This window comes from Bufo bufo, chromosome 4 (genome assembly GCF_905171765.1).
Source record: "Bufo bufo chromosome 4, aBufBuf1.1, whole genome shotgun sequence".
NCBI lineage: Eukaryota > Metazoa > Chordata > Amphibia > Anura > Bufonidae > Bufo > Bufo bufo.
This window is the reverse complement of record NC_053392.1, coordinates 421,586,271-421,608,492: the sequence shown is the minus strand read 5'-3', so window position 1 is coordinate 421,608,492 and position 22,222 is coordinate 421,586,271. Positions and strand designations below refer to the sequence as shown.

Sequence of the window (22,222 nt, the reverse complement as noted above, 5' to 3'; positions counted from 1 at the left end):
TTGCAGCAATTTTGTGATGTGATCATTGCCGATGCTGTTTTTACTGGTGAAAACACATTTATTGTATTTCACCTGTAAGAACCCCAATTGTGGTAAAAGGCATGCCCTTTTTACCATGACAAAAACTGCAACATGTAAATCCAGCCTTATTAAATCCAAAATAATAAATATGGCTAAATAAAAGAGCATAAAATATGCAAATAATAGTGCCAAAAGTGTTTACATGGAAGTTTACTTTAAAACATCACAAATACCGCCATCCCATTCACATGCAGAGAAAAATAATTTACAATGCAGCTCAAAGGAGTTTGGGTGAAATCTGTAGGTTGCTGGAGCATAATAATCCTTTTAGAAAACATTTAGCAATGCCAGAGGTTTCAATGTTTAGAATCAACTGTTCCATCCTTCTTTTACCATCTGACCAAGACACAATCTCCGTTTTCCATAGAGTAAAATTGTAGTGGCTTTAGGTCATTCTCTAGTTGAATTTCTTTGCCTTCCATCTGTTGATACAATAAATATCAATTACTGAAGATGCGTAAACATATGTTGTCATAATAAAACAAATGTATACCACTTGGTTATGGAGGTCTTATCCCTGATAAAGGGGTATTCCGGTTATAACAAATTATTCCTTACCATCACCGATCACTAGAATAGGAGCCCCGTAACCAGGGGAGCCCCCCTGAAATGGACAGAGCAGCTGGTTGGAAATGTGCATCGCCACTCCATTCATTTCTAAGGGGGGGTAGAGATAGCCGAGATAGTACAGAGCGCCCCTGTTCTTGTGATCGGTTGGGGTCCCTGCGTTACGACCCCCACCGATCTAATAGTTATCCCCTATCCTGACAGAAGGGGATAACTTGTTATAACCAGAATACCTCTTTAACCCCTTAAGGACCGGGTAATTTTTCACCTGAAGGACCAGACAGATTTTTGCAAATCTGACATGTCACTTTATGTAATGATAACTTTAAAACACTTTTACTTATCCAAGCCATTCTGAGCATGTTTTCTCGTCACATATTCTACTTCATGACAGTGGTAAATTTGAATCAAAATATTTAATTTTTATTTATAAAAAAAAAAATACCTCATATAACAGTTATTACTTTACATTTCCCATATGTCTAGTTCATGTTTGGATCATTTTGTGAATGCCATTTTATTTTTTGGGGAATTAGAAGGTTTAGAAGTTTAGAAGCAAATCTTCAAATGTAAAAAAAAAAAATTCAAAACCCACTTTTTAAGGACCAGTTCAGGTCTGAGGTCACTTTGTGATGCTTACATAATAGAAACCACCGAAAAATGACCCCATTTTAGAAACGACACCACTCAAGGTATTCAAAACTGATTTTTACAAACTTTGTTAACCCTTCAGGTGTTCCACAAGAATGAATTGAAAATGGATATGAAATTTCAGAATTTCACATTTTTGGCCAGATTTTCAATTTTTATAATTTTTTTCCGCTAACAAAGCAAGGATTAACAGCCAAACTAAACTCAATATTTATTGCCCTGATTCTTTAGTTTACAGAAACACCCAATATGTGGTCATAAAAGAAAGAAGGAAAGGAACGCCATATGGTTTTTGGAGGGCAGATTTCACTGGGATAATTTTAATTTGCCATGTCCCATTTGAAGACCCCCTGATGCACCCCTAGAGTAGAAACTCAAAAAAGTGACCCCATTTTGAAAACTACGGGATAAGGTAGCAGTTTTGTTGGTACTATTTTAGGGTACAAATTATTTTTGGTTGCTCTATATTACACTTTTTGTGAGGCAAGGTAACAAAAAAAATTGCTGTTTTGGCACTGTTTTTATATTTTGTTATTTACAATGTTCATCTGACAGGTTAGATCATGAGCTATTTTTATCAAGCATGTTGTTACTGACGCGACAATACCAAATATAAAAAGATTTTTTAATGTCTCCATATTCTGAAAGCCATATATATATATTTTTTTTGGGCGACTGTATTATGTAGGGGCTCATTTTTTTCAGTATGAGATGAGAGTTTGATTGGTACTATTTTGGCGTGTGTATGACTGTTTTATCGCTTGCTATTACACTTTTTGTGATGTAAAGTGGCAAACTGTCTTTTTGATACCATTTTTATTAGAATTTTTTTTTACGGTGTACACCTGAGGGATTAGGTCATGTGATATTTTTATAGAGTAGGTCGTTACGGAAGTGCCAAAACCTAATATGTATACTTTTTTTTAAGTTTTACACAATAATATCTTTTTTGAAACAAACAAACAAAAAAATCATGCTTTAGTGTCTCCATAGTCTGAAAGCCATGTTTGTTTTTTTTGTTTTTTTGGGCAATTGTCTTAGGTCGGGTATCATTTTTTCAGTATAAGATGGCAGTTTGATTGGTACGATTTTTGGGTGCGTATGACCGTTTGATCGCTTGCTATTACACTTTTTGTGATGTGAGGTGACAAAAAAAAAAGTCTTTTTTGACACAGTTTTATTTTTTTATGGTGTTCACCTGAGGGGTTAGGTCATGTGATTTTTTATAGAGCAGGTCGTTACGGACGTGCCAATACCTAATATGTATACTTCTTGTTTTAGTTACGTTTTACACTATCTTTTTAGAAAGATCTCCATAGTCTGCGAACCATATTATTTTTATTTTTTTGAGCAATTGTCTTAGGTAGCATATTATTTTTGCGGGATGAGATGACTGTTTGGTACTATTTTGCGGTGCGTATGACTGTTTGCTTGCTATTACACTTTTTGTGATGTAAAGTGACAAAATGGCTTTTTGATACCATTTTTATTAGATTTCTTTTATGGTGTTCACCTGAGGGGTTAAATCATGTGATATTTTTATAGAGCAGGTCGTTACGGACACGGCGATACCTAAGATGTATACTTTTTTTTATCTATTTAAGTTTAATAAACTAATATTTTTGAAACAAAAAAATTATAATTATGTTTTAGTGTCTCCATAGTCTTAGAGCCAGTTTTATTTTTATTTTTGGGCGATTCTCTTAGGCAGGGTATCATTTTTGCGGGATGAGATGACTGTTGTATTGGTACAATTTTGGGGTGCACATGACTTTTTGTGTTGTAAGGTGACAAAAAAATGGCTTTTTTGACACTTTTTTACGGTGTTCATCTGAGGGGTTAGGTCATGTGCTATTTTTATAGAGCAGGTTGTTACGGACACGGCGATACCTAATATGTATACTTTTTTAAAATATTTTTTTACATTTAACACAATAAAAGCATTTTTGAAACAAAAAAAAGGAGATTTTTGTATAACTTACCAGTAAAATCTATTTCTTGCTCTTCATTGGGGGACACAGGAATCGTGGATATAGCTATGTCCTCTAGGAGGCGTTGACACTAGTAAAAGCTGTTAGCTCCTTCCCTGGCAGCTATACCCTCTCCAGCCTGGAGAGAGAGCTTCAGTTTGTGCACAAGCAGTAGGAGAAGCAAGCCAACCAAGAAAATACATGGAACACCAACCATGCCAAAAGACCCAATGGGGTTCTAACCAGCAACTGCCACAACTGTGGCCGAACAACAATACTCGGTGGGTGCTGTGTCCCCCAATGAAGAGCGAGAAAGAGATTTTACTGGTAAGTTATACAAAAATCTCCTTTTCTCATCCATATTTATTGGGGGGACACAGGAACCGTGGGACGTCCAAAAGCAGTCCACGGGGAGAGAAAAACCACAGACCCATGGAAGCAAGCATCCCTGCTGGCATCTAAGAAACTGCCGCCTGCAAGACCAGGCGGCCCAAGGCAGCGCCCGCCGATGCATACGTATGCACCTGGTAAGATTTTGTGAATGTGTGTATGGAGGACCAGTAGCCGCGTTACACAACTGTGCAGCCGAAGCGCGATTTCTCCGAGCCCAAGAAGCGCCCACCGCTCTAGTGGAGCGAGCCATGACACCTAAGGGTGGATACCTTCTCTGGGTGCGGTATGGTTCAGCACTTGCAGACCGGATCTATTACCACCTTGGAGGCCGCCAATCCCTTGTGAGGACCCTCATAACAAAAAAGGGGTTCCGTACGCCGGAAGGGACTGGAGGCTGCCGATAATGATAAGAGCCCTGACAACGTCAATGACGCAACACCCTCCCCTAGGGTGTGAAGGAAGGACAATTTCTTCATTGATGTGGAAGTCAGAGACTACCTTCGGGAGAAAGAAGGAATGGGCCGGAGAACCGCCTTATACGTGTGAAGACCCAGGAAGGGTTCTCTGCAAGAGAGCACCCCCAACTCGGACACCCGTCTGATGGATGTGATAGTCAAACTACCTTCCAGGACAGGAGCCTGAGTGAGATCTCTTGCAATAGCTCAAAGGGAGAAGACTGGAGGGTTGAGAGAACTATTTTCAGATCCCAAGGGGGTAGAGGACGCTACGGAAGAACCGTATGTGCCACTCCCTGAAGGAATGTTTCCATGGAGGACGCTGGAAAGCTATGTCCCTATACCCCGGCAGAGGAGGGGGCCACCCGCAGAGGCCACCAATTCAGTGCTAGAAGAGTCCACCACCTGACAAAGAGCTGTGCATTAGGAAAAGCCTGAAAGGGGTTTTGAACCCATGAACACTACATGCAAAGCAAGTGTCTTACCACTGAGCTATAGCTTTAGACCGCTAGCCCCGTCAGTGCAAAACTGAGGGGGAGCCCTGAGACCATCCGTAGAAGCCATGTACCATACTGCCCCAGTTAAGTAGAGCTAACCTTAAAAACTCTACCTAGAAGGGCGCTGAAAAGGAGAAACTGCCGAGCTAGCACCAGGGTAGGACCCCTACCTGAGGTGGATGTCCCACTGCATCAACCATGAACTCGAGCATTAACGAAAAGTTGCACCTGTGGAGGAGAACACGCTGTAGTAGCTAAACCAGAGAGCCAGCATAACCACTTTCCCAGAGAAGAGGGGAGTGGAGGATAGAGAATACGGAGTCAGTGAAACACTCGACTCGCTAGAACGTACTCATTATATATGTGTAATGGTGTACGCACTACGTATTGATGCGGACAATATAATGACTGACTGGAACCATGGAGAAATCATGGAGATGGGGGTGTCTAGGACACAAGTTATGCTAGGAAACCCCTCGAGAAGACAAAGGATGTTATAATCATGCGCAAAACCAGCACCAAAAGAAAATAAGGATACAATGAGGAATAGCCACCGTGTCTACTGGTGGCACACATATAGCACTAGAGTAAGAGTATCTGGCACCCGCGAGTTCCGACTATTGCCACGCCCCCTTGTGAAATAAGTGAAGGCACCTAGAGCCGTGGCGCAGCTGAATTGCAGCATCTGAAGCTGTTTAGTTATTCCCCCGCTAGTGGATCACTTGTGGAAGGGGGTAATCCAACAGGAAGCACGGTGATGTGCCACACTTCCCTATGGAAGGATAGCGCGACAGTTGGGACCGTACACAATGGTAGTGCAATTACCTTACCTATGGAAGGTGGAATGCATACGGCAAGTACTTAAGCCAGTGGTAGGAGGATACTTCACCTATGAAGGGGGTAATACCCATGGCGAGAACTAGTGCATATGGCGAGTCTTGTACCCCGTGGGAGTGCAATTATTGCATCTAAGTAAGGGGGTAATGCATACAGCACACAATGTAACCAGTGATAATGTCATCGCGCCACCTATGGAAGGGAGTAATGCATACGACAAGTACCGAGGAGAAAGATGTCCTGCTGTGGTCCGCTTGCGCGTAGAATCTCCTCAGAATCTCGCCCCTGGCAGTTGTGGACTGCGCAGGTGGAATTATCGACCAAACTACCCAGGGGGAGGAATGGGAACTTCTAGAGGTCTCTCCACCGGATTGCGCAGGCGGTGCATATCAACCAAACGACTCCGGAGGGTGGATTGGGAGGTTTCAGCGGTCCCCCCCCAGGTGGAGAATCATCAACCAAACAACCCAGGAGGGTGGATTGGGAATGTCAGAGGTCCTCATAGAATTGCGCCGGTGGAGATTTATCAACCAAAAGACCTAGGAGGGTGGATTGGGAATGTCAGAGGGTCTCCACTATAGGATGGATTGGAAATCCTTTAGAGGTCCTTCACTGGATTGCGCAGGTGGAGAATTATCAACCAAACGACCCGGAGGGTGGATTGGGAATACTTCAGCTGGTCTCCGCAGATTTGCGAAGGTGGAGAATTATCAACCAAAAAGCCCTGGAGGGCGGATTGGGAACTATGCGAGGTCCTCCTTATCAGAGATAGGACACGGGCCCATTCTGGGACCACACAGACAGGGTAGTCCGGCGGTGATGAGGGCTGAGGAGGGGGACCCGTATGGACACACATATTCATTTTTTAATATATTTTTTTATAAACTAGGATGCCGGCCTCGATGACAGGGGCAGGAAAATTGTTAATTTCCTCCGCATTATACACACTTGTTACAAGAGGGAGAACCCCAGATAACCCTAAAGCCTAAAGAAATAGCTGGCCAGGAAGGATTAAGGCTGGCCAGGTGGGCGGAGCTCAGCAGGTTCTGAGGGAGGGGGAAGCAGGGCGGAAAGAATTTGCGCCAGAGTCCCCCCCCCCCCACCAGGTGACGAAGGACGTGGCCCAGCAGGCCGCAAAGCGGCGATCCAAAGAGAGTGCCCTCCCTCCCTGCGCACAGCCGATCAGGAGAGGCCACTGAATTCTGCACCACGGGCCGTGCCGATACCAACGCGGGCCAGGCAGACAAAAGCACGGGCCGGAACACCGATGCGGTGCACGGCCGATCGTGCTGCGGTTAAGCTTCCCGGGGCGGCACGCTGCAGCGCGTCCGCTCCCGAAAGGGGCGGATCATGGCAGTAGGTGTGGGGAGCGGGAGCCTCCTCCGCTCCCCCTCTGCATGTCTGACCGAGCGCCCCGGTCCACAGCAGTGCGCTCGGCCTCCTGCTGTAGAACAGTGCATTATCCCCCTATGTGCCTTGTGCGCCCGCCCTGCAAAGAACGTGGACCGGACAGATACTAACACGGCCGAGCAGACACACACGCGGGCTGGAACACCGATGCGGTGCACGGCAAATTGCGCGGTAGTTAACCCCCTCTGGAGCGGCGCGCCGGCGTCCGCTCCCGAAAGGGGTGGATCATGGCGGTGGATCCCCTCTCTGCATGTGTGACCGAGCGCTCCCAGACCACGGCGGTGCGCTCGGCCTCCTGCTTTTTAAACAGCGCCATTAACCCTCTATGCTGGTAGAGTGGGAGTAAGTGAAAAAAGGCCAGAGAGCGCCAGCGGGACTTTAACCCCTGAGGATATCGGACACTGGCGGCACCCCAGCGGTCCCCCTGGAATCAGTGATTCTCCAGCCATAGGCTGACACCTGTGTGATAACTAACAAGGGAGGGAGGGAGGCGGTGGGAAGAGGGTTAAACATACTTACCTAGTCCCGTGTACTCACCTCATCTTCATCCTCTTCTCTTCCCTGCTGCCATCTTCACCCTTCCTCTTCTCCAGCAGGGTCACCCCTTCAGCTACTGGCACTGTAGTGGCAGGATGCTGGAAAAGGGGCTTGGATGGGTGACCCTTCTGCTGGCGGGATGCAGGGGAGCGAGGCTGCCCTGGTCCACCTTGTCTACTTGTGGGGGAGGAGGCAGCGTGGCGGACCAACGCTGGCATGCTCCCCCGGGAGAACAGGGAGGCGAGGCGACCACTGTTTCCCACCTGAAAAAGAAGTAAAATAAAAAACTAAAATAAAAAAATTATCATGAGCTACCCTGCAGTCTTGCCTCCTATTGACACTAGAAAAAACTGAAACTCTTTCTCCAGGCTGGAGGGGGTATAGCTTCCAGGGGAGGAGCTAACAGCTTTTACTAGTGTCAACACCTCCTAGAAGACATAGCTATACCCACGGTTCCTGTGTCCCCAATGAGTATGGGCGAGAAATCATGTTTTAGTGTCTCCATAGTCTGAGAGAAATAGTTTTTTATTTTTCGGGCGATTGTCCTATGTAGGGGCTAATTTTTTGCGGGATGAGGTGACTGTAAGGGAGGAATATGACCTTTTGATCGCTTGGTGTTGCAAATTTTGTAATATAAGGTGACCAAAAAAAAATTTGACACTTTTTTTTTTCTATCAGAAGGGGTGGATCATGTGATATATTTATAGAGGTGGTCGTTACGGATGCGGCGATACCCAATATGTGTGTTTGTTTGTTCTATTTTTTTCTTTTATAAAATCAGGGTTAAAAGGGGCGTTTTTTCTGTTTTTTTAACTTGAAACTTTTCAAAAACAAACACTCAAACCTTTTTTTTTTTTTAAATCAGGGACTGCCGGACTCCTGCAGTGATCGGGCAGGCGCAGCTGCTGCACCCGCCCGATCAGCCCGCCGTGCATATACGGCGGAATCCATTCTGGCAATGCATCCCCCGCCGTACATGCACAGCGTTTTGCGTTAAGGGGTTAAAGGCATCTTAAAGAGGAAGCATTATGCAGAAATACAATGTGAAATCAAAAGTAAGAAACTGAATTTTCAATTGTAATCATGCATTAGGGGTTAAAAGACTTCACTGGTCCATACATCCTAACTTATTATGTAAAACAAGAGCTTAGTGTATCTCAGACATAGCTAGGATTTGACCCTAATGTCTGACAGGTGCGGGTCCCACTTCTGGAAACTGCACCTATACTTACAATGGAGCCAGCAAAATCTTGGAGGATACACAGTGCCTGCACAGCCACCCTCTATTCGTTCTTATGGGAGCGCCGAAAATAGCCGAGCACTGGCTTGGCTATTTCCGTCAGCCCTATAGAAGTGAATAGAACAGTTGCAACTCTTGAGTGATGCACCTCCCATTCATTTCAATGGGATTTCCAAAAATACCTGAACGTGCCGCTCGGCTATTTTCAGTGCTCCTGTAGGAATGAATGGACAGCGGCCACACATGCGTGGTGCACCCGCCAGGACTTTGCTAGCTCTGTTTTAAGTACAGGTGCAGGTCCCAGAGGTGAGACCCGCACCTATCAGTTATTGGGGGTAATGTGCGACATGGGATAGCCCCTTTAAAAGACATAAAAGAAGACATAAAAAAAGGAATCATTTAAACGGTTCTTTTCTATTTTTCTGTTCTTCTGACAGAACAGAATAATGGAAGAGTCAACGCAGATACTTACCTTGGAGCTTTCATATGACAATTTCAGTTCTGAACTTGGCACCTTGAGTAAACGATAAAGTAAGCCCTTTACCTTTTGGACAGTCATAGAATCTTCAAAAGGGAAAAAAAAAGGGAAAAAGCACATTATAAGGCTAGTCCTTTTCCCCCCATTATTTTCCATTATGTTTTCAATTATTATTAGTATGATCAAAATCTATGTGAATTCATAAAGTTAACTATACATTCCCTGCCCCAATAAAATGCAAAACACATTTCTAAAAACTGTAATAATTATAATCTGAAACGTACAATATAATAACAATATAATTAATGCAATAAATGTAAAGTTCCTGTACTTTCTGCAGTTCCTGCCTTTGTGCAGTATCCATGGAGTTAGCAGAGCAGGAGCCCATGTAAAAACATTTCCTGGACATCTTCTAACAGATGAGTTCACCTATGTACAGACAGGAATTGTTTTTGCATAGGTCACTTGCATCCCTCTACAGGAGAAAGGTACAAAAACAAGCCCTTTAACCCTTTCCCTACCAAGGACATATCATACATCCAGGCAGCGTGTTACTTCAGAAGCAAAGGACATGTTTTATACAATCTTGCTACTGATGGATGTATCCTCAGGATGTGTAGCTGGTAGATATATTAGACAGGGTTTGTTTTAAGGCTGACAATCTAGGGGGGCATGGCCTGGCCAGAAATGTGAGGAGACGCTAAGCAGAAATGGTCCTGTAATCATCCTGCAGCCTCCACCTAAACTTTTCTGTCCCTGGTGACTTCAGGAATCCCCTGCCTCTGAGGAATCGCTCCAGCCATGAATAGAATAGGCAGGAAGGAAAGAGACATGAAGGAGGTCCGGCCTGCCACGATGGCGAGGCAAGATGGTGCCACATCTGTTCACAGCCCACCTGGAAAAATATGTGCCCTCTACATATTTTCTGCTGTGACCCACCACCCTTAAAACGGGTAATCTGCAAGAAAATGTATCCCTCATACGACAAGACCTCAGAAAGGTCAATGAAAGGATTAAAAAGTTGGAGGAAAGAGGGAGTAATGTGTTAGATCAATTGCCCCCAGTAAAAAGGATCCTTGGCAGACTGGTTCACAATGTGTCTTTTTTTGGTCAGCAAGACAGATTACCTGGAAAACAGGCTGCACAAAAATAATCTCCGATTGGTGGGGGTCCCAGAGAAGGCTGAAGAGACAAGACTTATGGAGTTTTTTGACTAATGGCTAATCGATAAACTTGGAAAGGACACCCTCGTCTTTCCTATTGAAAGGGTGCTCAGGGTGCCATTTTGCTCACTACCCCTGCAGGCCTCCCTACACTTCAGAGATGAAGATAGTATCCTAAAGAGAGCGAGAGATCACCCTGAACTAATTATTAATGGGAATAAAGTACGAGGTGCAACACAAGAGGGCTCAATTTCAGGAAATAAAACACCTCTCACGGGACTTCCAAGTGCTTTATTCCATGCTATATCTCTCTAAGCTGAGAGAGGTGGTCCATGGAGAATTCCATCTGTTTGAGACACCTGTAGATGCTGCACAATAGACAGAGGTCTGTGCAATGGCAGGCACTGGGTGAGCTCATAGCATTTCCAATCTGGTTCTGGGCTCATTGAATAACCTAAGGAGAACAGCCAAGTTGTTTGATAAGTATATCAAATATAAATATAAAATAGCATTGTTTGTATTCTTCTTTACAAACTCAAACATTCACTATATAAACTGAAAAATGTTTAGTTGTATAACCACTGTTTCTGAGAACTGCTGTACATCTGTGTTGCATGGAGTCAACCAACTTCTGGCACCTGTGAACAGGTATTCCAGCCCAGGATGATTGGACTACATTCCACAGTGCTTCTCTATTTCTTGGTTTTACCTCAGAAACTGAATTTTTTTTATGTCACCCACAAGTTTTCTATTGGATTAAGATCCGGGGATTGGGCTGGCCACTCCATAACGTCAATCTTGTTGGTCTGGAACCAAGATGTTGCACGTTTACTGGTGTGTTTAGGGTCGTTGTCTTGTTGGAACACCCATTTCAAAGGGCATTTCCTCTTCAGCATAAGGCAGCATGACATCTTCAAGTATTCTGATGTATTCAAACTGATCCATCAACCCTGGTATGCGATAAATAGGCCCAACACCGTAGTATGAGAAACATCCCCATATCATGATGCTTGCGCCACCATGCTTCACAGTCTTCACAGTGTACTGTGGCTTGAATTCAGTATTTGGGGGTCGTCTGACAAACTGTGTCCGGCCACTAGACAGTGGATGGAGACAATCTTACTTTCATCAGTCCACAAAATGTCTCTTTAGGTCAATGTGCTCTTTGGCAAATTGTAACCTCTTCAGCACATGTCTTTTTTTCAACAGTAGGACTTTGCGAGGGCTTCTTGCAGATAGCTTGGCTTCACATAGGTGTCTTCTAATTGTAACAGTACTCACAGGTAACTTTAGACCTTCTTTGATCTTCCTGGAGCTGATTGTTGGCATCCTTGCCATGACCTCACTCATTGAACTCCACACTGCTATTATTTTGAACATGCCCCTTTCAATAAGTGATTGAATTACACAGAATCAGCAGCATGCATGTCATGACTGTTGGGTTTCTATTACTCTACTACACCTGCTAGTAAATTATTTGCCATGTAGAAATATCATGTCTACCAAAAACAGTGATTGATCAGGTTGGTGATGTCTGACTGCTATTATTTTGAACACAACTGCATACGGCTGATTTCTCTAAATTTTGTATTTAGGACCTGGAGCGAGGTCCTATTTTGATTTCTTACAGGTACTATGAAATATTGGATGCATACACTATGTGTAGTTGTATGTATGGTATATATACCTATGCTGTTCGTTATTTCTTTCAAGTTGTATGTATGGTATATATACCTATGCTGTTCGTTATTTCTTTCAAGGGAGCACGGTCTGGGTAGCCGCTGTATTGCCTTATTACAGTGGTGGCGAACCTATGGCACTAAGAGCCCTATCTGTGGGGCACTCGCACCCTGGAAAAAGGTCTATGGTGTACCAATATGCCTTAGACTTTTCCTGCCATTCATCAGCGCAGGGCGAGCTATGAAGGGCACAAGCAGCGCACTGAATGTAGGCAGGCTATTATAGCTAAATGATAAAGTACATGGAAGATATACTATATTGGACTGTAATATTCAGGTTAAATTGCCGTGTTGGCACTTTGCGATAAATAATGGGTTTTGGGTTGCAGTTTGGGCTCTCAGTCTCTAAAAGGTTCACCATCACTGCCTTATTACATATTGGCTACACTTGCTCTCTGTTATTTGGCTTCAAGAAATGTGTCTGTCCCTGAATTTCTTTTCAGGAATCTTTCTTGGTGGACATTCGCATTGTATGTTCATGTTTTTTTGGGGAATTTTGGGATTTAGCGGAGAGACGGCTGATATGGGGAATCAGATGTGGCTGAGCTTTTATTTTCTATTCTATAATTGTTTTGATTTTCCTAGATTATAGCTGATAAATTACATATTCTTGCTTGGAATGTCTGAGGGTTGGGGGAGCAAACAAAACTTAACACGGTGTTTCTTGCACTCCAACATTTATGCCTCTCTGAAACGCATTTAATTAGCACTAATACTCATCTCCTACGTAAATCTTGGGTAGGGCATGCATATTATTATTTTTTTTTTTACACACTCCTGTGGAGTCAGTGTTCTCAACCATAGATTTATCCCATTCGTCTGTCTACACTGCTCCTGCTATATACCTCCTCCATTCTTAAGGAGGTTATGTAATTTATTGAGGCGTCCCCTACCTGCCCGATTTTGCTGCTAGGGGATTTTAAAGCTTTCTCCGTAGCTTGGTAATTTACATACGGACGATGCACCATGTGCATCTAGGAAAACACCATTTGCTAAGTTCATATGTGAGTTAGGCCTATGTGATTTATGGGGTGTATAAAATGTTATTTTTCCTGCTTTTCAAATACACATCACTCCCTCTCCAGGATAAATTTACCAATAGGCTCCTTTTGCCTTATATTGTGGACATTGAATATCTTCCCAGGAGTCTGTCAGACCACTCCACGATGCATGTTGTTTTCAAAGTGGGATGTCGGCCCTCTGGGGTTGGCTCCTGGAAACCTAACCCCTTTTTGGCTACAAATGGTAGATAGCGGTGAGGGTATAACTGGGCCCCTTGCTGAGTTTTTTCCCACTAATGTGGGGTTGATACTTGTGGGAGTTGTGTGGGCTATATATTCAGAGGGTTAGTCAATCATGTAAAACAAAGTCTAAAGAACTTTTGAACTCTCTTCAGCAGTCGGTTAGAAAAGCGGAAATTAAATATATACTAACACTTATCTGAGAATGAAGCTACCTGGGTGACTGCGCAGACAGCTTTGAAAGAGCACTTGATGCATACAGCCGATAATAGACGTTTTTTCTCAAACAAAACTATTTTGTGGCTGGGGAAATTTCCGGCTGTCTTTTAGCAAGAATAGTACAGGCACAAGATGGTCTGTTAGAAATTTAAATATTAGGAATGGAGAGTAACCTTTATTCACGATGGACTCAGATATCCTTAATGTGTTTGATTCCTATTACAAAAATGTATATAGATCTAAACTGACAGAAGAAAATTATAATATTGAGGGCGAGGCCTATTTTTCTGTATCTATGCCTCGCTCTCTGCAAAGCAATCACAGTACTTGGACCAAAGCTTGCAATTAGAGGAACTAGAGTCTGCTTGCAAATTGCTCCCAAATGAAAAGGTCCCTGGTGTGGATAGGCTGCCCACATATATTTTATTACCAAAACTGTTGACGGTGTACAATGAGGCTTTGAAGAGGGGTGTGCTACCGGACTCTATGAGAGGGGCGATCATTGTTGTACTGCTTAAGCCTGGGAAAGAGCAGACTCTCCTTGACTTGTGTAGGCCTATTTCCTTATTGACATTGGACATTAAGATTTAGCCAAAGTACTAGCGAATAGGTTACAAAAGGTGATTACGACCATTATTCATAAGTATCAAGCTGAATTTATACCCGATAAATCCACATCGGTTAACTTCAGAAGAATATTGTTTAATGTTCAGAGGTGTTCTGAAACTACTAGGTGTTGGGCAATCTTTTCATTAGACGCAGCCAAGGCCTTCGACAGCGTTGAATGGGGCTATTTGTGGGTTGTTTTAAGAGACATGGGTTTTGGGAATGTTTTTATCTCATGGGTGCAATTATTATTATTTTTTAAACAAATTTTATTGTCAGAAAATGACAATATTGTACACGACTTGACATGTCTCATCAAACACAATATGTGAGAGTAAATCGTATATATCATTAAATACAACAGACGACATCTATGCATTACATTTCTATTTTTACAAATTGCTTGATAGAAAAGACATTGGGAATAATACACAATCATTTTTCTCCATTTTTTATTTTTATGCGCTAAATACCCCCCTCCCCCTCAAAAACAAAATATATCCCCAACTAACAAAATTAGCTCCTTATGGTTCATCATGTGTGTCTCCTATTGCCTAAACCTGAATTCCATAACTCACTACATATCTCATCCTTCATGCCACTCACTGTCTAGCCTTCCAAGCGTACCCTTTGTTTTTTCCAAGAGATACCACTGAGTGCCTAGGAACGAGGCTACCAACTCCTTTATCTCGTCTTGGGGTAGTATCTTTACAATGAAGCTTCTCCATTTATTAAAGAAATTCTTTGTGGCTCTACATTTACATTGTTCTGTGTCTAATCTTTCCATATACATTATCTGTTTTGCTATGCCCAAAACCTCCTCCAAAATGGGCACCGAAGGGTACAGCCAATGTCTCAAAATACTTTTCTTTGCGGACAATAACATTACATGTATCCCCTTGATTCCAATCACCTGCGAGGAGTTCCCATCCGGGTCCGTCGGGATATAATGAAAGATACATTGTTGAGGAGAGAGATCCAATCCAACATTCCAAATCTCCTTGATCTGATCTACTACTTCATTCCATAGTTGGGATAAGGACGGACACTCCCAGAGACCATGTAGGAGATTAGCCTTAGGTAACTGACATTTTGGACAGGCTCTGAGATAATGTGCCGGAGCATCTTTGTAAGATAGATCAAAAGCATATGTCGCCTTATGAAGGATTTTGAATTGCATCTCTCTCCAATCTTCACAGGTCACAGCCTGTCTCACTCTCTCTAGCCCCGCCCTCATCTTTGTTGTCAGCGAATCATCTTTGAGTTCTCTCTCCCAGTGACTAAATACCTTGTTGCCCAGCCCTATAGAGTGGGTACTTTGGAGTCTACCATACAAATCGGACAATGTACCAGCCGATTTGTCTTGGCCTATCAAGACCTCAAACCAAGCAAGCCTATCCAAGTCTCCCAAAACCTTTGCCTGGTCCATGCAATACGACTTAACCTGGGCATATGCTAGGAAATGTGATGATGGTAGCTGATACCGAGTCTGAAGTTTTGTCCAGGGAGTCAATTTGTATCCCGTGGGGGTTAGAATGTGTTTCAGAGTATGAATTCCTTTCTCCCTCCATTTGTGGAATAGCAAGGATTGTCTCCCAGCCTGGAAAGCAGGGAGAGTCCACAAGGGCATATAGGGAGTGATGTACATAGGTAATTTATACAATTTCCTTACTGCTCTCCAAGCAGCTGTTGTATCTCTTATCAGGGTATATCGTTTTATTACTTGGGGCATGTCTCTAATTCTGGAGTGCAGGAGGGCCACCAAGTCTTCCGGGGCTACCAGCTCTGCTTCTAGAACCCTATTAGAAAAGAAGGAGGTATGCCATATCCAGTCTTTAATATGTCTTGTCAGGGCAGCCAAATTATATCTCCTAATATCTGGTAAATGGATCCCACCCTCCCATTTTGTCAGACAAAGTTTTTCATAGCTTATTCTGGGGCGTTTCTTTTTTTTCCACAGAAATTTTATAAAGGCACTTCTAATTTTGCCTATATCTTGATGTTTTATAAGTAGGGGTATGGTTTGCATTGGATACAAAAGTCTAACAAAACTAATCATCTTCAAAAGATGTGCCCTTCCAAATAGGGATAGTGGGAGATTAGACCATTTCTCCAGCTCCTCTCCTATCCTTCTAATCAAAGGGTCATAATTCAGAGAATAAAGAGAAGTTGGATGCCTCCCTATTTTAATCCCTAGATATGTCAGATAGTTTGAAACAATCTCCACTCTAGGATTAGGGTCTGATCGTGGAGTATGTCCCTGTAAGTATAGGAGCTGGCTTTTGCTTACATTTATTTTAGAACCAGTGGCCTCTTCATAATAAAGGAAGGTGTCTAACATCTTATTTAAATGATCCCCTGGGGAGTCAAGAAAAATAAATATATCGTCAGCAAAGCAAATTAACTTTACCTCTTGCTTTCCTACTTTAATACCTCTAAAAATACCTGTCCGCGTTCGATAACGGACCAATGGCTCCAGAGCTAGATTAAAAAGGAGTGGGGAGAGAGGACAGCCCTGTCTGGTACCTCTCATAAGTTGGAAAGTTTCAGATAGAAAACCCGGGAAGCTGACCCTTGCCTGCGGTCTTCGGTACAAACCTTCTAGTGCTGATCGAATCTGGCCTTTAAAACCAAATGCGTCCAGAGACCAACGCAGCCACTGCCAATTGACGTGGTCGAAAGCCTTTTCTGCATCTAATGAAGAGAAGGGCCAGTTGGTCTCGGGAGGCACCACTCTGACCAAGATAATCCTGGACAGCGAGTACCGTTCGAATATTCATAACTGCTGCTCTGCCCTTGGTAAATCCCACCTGATGACGTCCTATCAGATCTGGCATATAGTCAGCTAATCTATTAGCTAAAATCTTCGAGAAGATTTTCAGATCTTGATTCATTAATGAAATCGGCCTATATGAGCCTACTAAACTGAGGTCTTTGCCTGGTTTTAAAATGACCTTAATATGGGCCGTATTTCCCGTAGGCATGATTTCCCATCCCTGCATTATCGAGTTGAAGATTGATTTCAGGGGTAAGGTTATCTCCGAGGTCAGCATCTTATAAAATTCGCCCGGAAAGCCATCTGGCCCTGGCGCTTTCCCGTTTGACAATGTTTTAATTGTTCTTTTCATTTCGTCTTCTGTGATCTGAGCATTAATATTAGCTAGGGCTTCCTCTGAGATCTGGGGGAGTCTAAGTTTAGATAATAACTCTTTAGCTTTATTACTATCCCATGGGCTTTGTGAGTATATTTTGGCATAAAATCGTGCAAAGCGATCTGTTATACTTTTCATATCTTGCAATTTCCCTCCTGACTCATCTAAGATATTGGTCAGACACAATGTGCCTCTATGTGTCTTAGCCAAGGATGCCAGCAGCTTACCAGCCTTATAGCCAAATTTATAAAAAGTGGCAGCTTTTTGGTTTAGAAATAATCTGGATTGCGCCTCTACATAATGATCATATGTGTGCTTGGCCGTCACCCAACCTGTTCTATTTTGATCTGAGGGGTCTTCCGTGAAAAGCGTATAGGCTTTCCTAACACTTTCTGATGCTAATTTATATTGCTCTCTGATCTTCTTCCTTTTGGCGGATACGTGGGAAATGATGCGGCCTCTCAGCACTGATTTTGCCGTCTCCCAGAAGAGGACATATTCCTCTACATGAGCTTTATTATCCTCCGAAAACTCCCACCACCACCCTTTCAATCTATCTAGGAAGTCCTCATCAGTAAATAGGTGGCTAGGAAGTCGCCATGTGATATCCTGACCTCTGGGGGTGATATTTGCTAAATCAATCATCACTGGGGAATGATCAGATATGACCATGTCTAAAATCTCAGCTTTTTCCACCCTGCACATTAATTGCTGTGAGGCTAATATGTAATCGATTCTAGACCATGAATTCTGTGCATAAGAGAAATGCGTGAATTCTCTCTCAATAGGATTGAAGAATCTCCATACATCTACTAGGTCTGTAGCCTGTAGAAATGGGTCAATCGAGAAGCCGCCTCTCGTAATAGATGACTGTGAGTTCTGTATTTGCCTACGATCCTCTCTTGCATCCCTAACTGCATTTAAATCTCCAGCAACCAGCAATTGACCATCTCCTTCCTGTAGTACCTTTGATGTTAGTTCTTTAAAGTATGTTGCATGAGCTGTGTTAGGACCGTACACATTAATAATCTTTAGCTTCCCTACATCTAGCTCTAGTGTGACAAACATTAGACGCCCAGAGTCATCGCTGTGACTCTCAATAATATTGTGCCGTACTCGTCTGTGTATAAGGGTTAAAACCCCTGCTTTTCTTCCTACAGATGAGGACCCCAGGACCTGTCCTACCCACATACGTCTCATACGCCAGAAATCTGGTTCCTCCAGGTGGGTCTCCTGCAGGAGGGCGATATCCACATCTAATCGCCTAAGATGCTTCAATATGGAAACTCGTTTTTGAGGGGCTCTCAGCCCCTTGACATTCCATGTCACTATTTTCAGCATTTAACAAAATCACATGAAGGCAACAAGAACCAGACAGTGGACCCACCTGGAGGAAGTGAACTATGGTTTATCAGGTTTCTTATTAATTGGACACCATACCTGTGGAGCAAAACATAACAATATAAAAACATTAATCTTTCCCCCAACCCCCCCACAACTTACTCCTAGTAGGAGTTAAACAATACCAGCCAACATTCTTTCTGGACTTCACTTTTTTCGCCCAACTCTGTCTAGACTGGATGACACCTAGAACATCAGAGTAACACATCTTTTTTAAGAAACACATTTACTATGCTAAAGCTCCATGTGCCCCTTGTTTTTTAACTGGTATATCGCTCCTCAGCATTATAACAGGAGATACAGGTAGGTTTCATTTCCCGCCTCAAGCATCTCAGGCATATCGGCACCTATAACATTTCATGAAATGCCCTCCCCTTTCCCCCCCCTCCCTTCTTTATTTTCTTTCTTCTCCCCTCTCTCCCTCCTATCCCTCATGCTGTTTCCTACCCTCCCATCGTCTCTGTTAAAAATAAATAAATAAAAAATTCCCCCCCTGCGTTGACCTTCTCTAGCTGGCATGCATCACACTTACGGACCGTCTTGGGTGCCGAACTAAACAGTGGTCTGCTCGCTGGGTCAGTCAACAATCGAAATCAGACAGGTTTGTTGGTAAGTAAGAGTCATCAGTCCCAAGTAGGGCTCGAAGCTTGGCTCGGGCTCCGTCGTGGGGTGTGGGACAATGGACTCGGAGGGTTAGACCTCGCCAGGCCTTGATGATGGTTGCCTCTCTGGGATGTTCTGCGATCCACTCTGCTGTCTCCCAAGGCTTCCCTTGCGTCCGACGGCGTGAGGTAGGTGTCGATGGATCCATCTTGTCTGAAGATTCCTAAAGTCGCTGGATATAACAGAGCAAACTTGATCTTCTCTTGGGCTAAATGGGAGCATATCTCAGAGAAGGCCCTTCTTTTTTTTGCTAAGTCAGCAGAATAATCACTGAACAGGAGGATTTTATGTCCCCGGATCTTTGCAGCATGTCCCATTTTTCTGTATTTAGCTATGAGGGATTCCTTTTCTGCATAATTTAAGAATCTAGCAATCGTGGCCCTCGGCTTCTGTTTGGGATCTGTCCCTGATGACTCTCTTGGCGGTCCAATACGGTGAGCTCTTTCCACCGTCATGGGGCCCGGCAGTCCAAGGGCTTGAGGGAGATCTATAGCGCATATCTGTGCAAGTTGACACGGAGGGATCTCTTCAGGGAGGCCCACTATCCTGAGGTTGTTCCTTCTGGAACGGTTTTCCAAGTCATCTAACTTGTTCCTCAGGGATTGATTTGACTGGAGGGATTCTTTCAGCAAAGATTGTGCTCGTTCCAGCTCATCCTCTATTAATCCCACTCGCTGTTCGACCTCTTGTATTTGGAGGGTATGCTGGGCCACCTCGCCTTGGATCTGCTTCAGGCAAGATGCGACTGTGGCTTCTAAGGAGGCCTTTATATCTGGCGCCAAAAGTGTCGCTACCTCTATGGCTAATGCCTTGCAGGATATTTCTGTGCCCTGCGAATGAGGAAGGGTCTGATGGAGGGGGATTGTGGATACCTCATTAACTGGTAAAGCAGGAGGTTGCGATGAGGAGCGAGTGGGTCGCCTTTTCACGTCCGCCATATTTGGCTCCAGCCGTACTGTATCTCTGTCGCGCTGTGGGAGCGGTGTATTAAGTGCTGGGGAACCGCTTCTTAACAAAAATCTCTCCATCCGTGATCTCCCGACCACGGGTTATAATTCTGGAGCTTTGTTGCTCCGATTAAGCGGCGAAACCCCCAAAGGAATTTCAACAGGGGCACGGAGCTTCAGCTACCTCCGTCTTCACATCGGCGCGCCGGAACCGGAAGTCTCAGTTTTATTGGGTGCAATTATTATACCAATTGCCGTAGCTAGGATCCGGGCTAATGGTATTACTTTGGAAAGATTTGTGCTGGAGAGAGGTACTCGTCAGGGCTGACCTCTTTGCTCTCTCCTTTTGGTCATTGCTATTGAACCACTAGCATGTTTAAATCGGGTCGTCTCCATATCTTTTGGGCTTTCCTGCAGGGACAAGCAAAGAACATGTGTCCCTATATGTGGATGACATGCTTCTCTATGCCGGGGACCTTTAACAGTCCATTAACTCACTTATGTCTCTTATAATGGACTTTGGCACCAGGTTGGGCCTCACTATTAATTGGAATAAATCAATCCTCTCTCCATTGGATCCTATTCCCCACTTTTTTTCACTGTTTAGCACACAGCTACAGGTAGCACATCAGTTTAAATACTTAGGTATCAATATATCCCCTGATCTAGGTAATTATATTAGGGATAATATAAACCTACTTCTAATTAGTTTTGTAGACAAAATAAATACTTGGTGTAAACTGCCAATGACTGAAGTGGAGAGAAGTAATCTTCTCAAGATGATCCTTATGCGGAAACTTATGTACGTCCTACACAGCTCCCCAGTGTGGATTCCCCAGAGTATCTTTTCTAAGAATCAGGGCTTATTTAGAAGTTTGATTTGGAGGATGCAACCGGCTAGAATAAAATTGGAGACTCTGCAGAAAGGGAAGGATTCGGGGGGGCTTTCCGTCCCTAACCCCTGGTTATATTTTATCGCTTCTCAAATACAATATTTAAAGGGTTGGGGTCAGTTTCCTTGTGTGAACTCCTCAGCGAAACTAGTAGCTCATATCCTAGGGCAAAAGGCTTCTATTGCCCTATTGGAGTGATTGGCTTAAATGCCTCCATCTCCAGATTACCTACAATTGATTTGCTCTGCAGGGTGTGGCACAGATTCAGGCATTTATTACATGTGCAGGGCTTTACGCAAGTTACTCCTCTGTGATGGAATCCTAATCTATCAGAGATATTTTGCCTGGAAGGCTTTTCTCCATGGGAAGAGGAAGTACTATTCTTACACCGGATTCAGAAGGGTGGGGGGGGGTTTAAAACCTTTGATCAGTTTCAATACGAGTTCGCTGTTTATCGCTATGCAAGTCTACGTATTCTTGCAACGGCGTCACGCCTTTCAGACACAATTCAGAAAGGGTCCTGTAGATTGTGTTTCAGTCCCCATTATACAGCAAATATTAACTCAAGGTTTCATGAAGGGTCTTATATCTTTGATATAAAAACACTTACTTAGAGAATCCATGAGGAAGGAGGTACCGTATTTTTCACCCTATAAAATGCACTCCCCCCCCTCAAAAGTGTGTGTGTGTGGGGGGGGGGAAATGCCAGTGCGTCCTATGGGGCGAATGCACTGATACACAGCCAACCACATGCTGCACAGTGCGGCCGGAGGGTGTATCAGCGGGGAGGGAGGAGGGGCCAGCATCTGGTTTAAGAATGGCAGCTTGTGACGTAGTGAGTTACGCTACAGCCGCCCGGCCTCCTGCCTGCTACGGAAGTTAGTAAGTACAGTAGTAGAGGCTGCTGGAATGAAGATTAATTATATTGTTAAACAATGCCTACACTTCAATAAGATTAGTACAGTGAGTGGGGCACAATGCAATAGAATACAGTGACTGCACCGGGCCTCGCTGCCATTACAAAACTAGATGCTGGCCCCCACCCCCTGTATTGGGATGCTATTTATGTGTCATCCACAGAT

At 43.7% G+C, this 22,222-nt stretch overlaps 1 protein-coding gene across 1 annotated transcript in view; it reads right to left on the bottom strand.

Moving 5' to 3' along the window:
• Nucleotides 1-218: 218 nt before the first annotated feature.
• The window catches only part of TBCE (tubulin folding cofactor E), a 217,405-nt gene continuing 195,401 nt past the window's right edge, over nucleotides 219-22,222 (bottom strand). The window contains exons 16-17 of the mRNA XM_040429306.1: nucleotides 9,111-9,202; nucleotides 219-503 (exon numbers count right to left, since the gene is read on the bottom strand). Of these exons, the coding sequence (XP_040285240.1) occupies nucleotides 411-503; nucleotides 9,111-9,202 (185 nt within the window). The 3' untranslated portion in view covers nucleotides 219-410. The remainder of the gene's footprint in view (nucleotides 504-9,110; nucleotides 9,203-22,222) is intronic.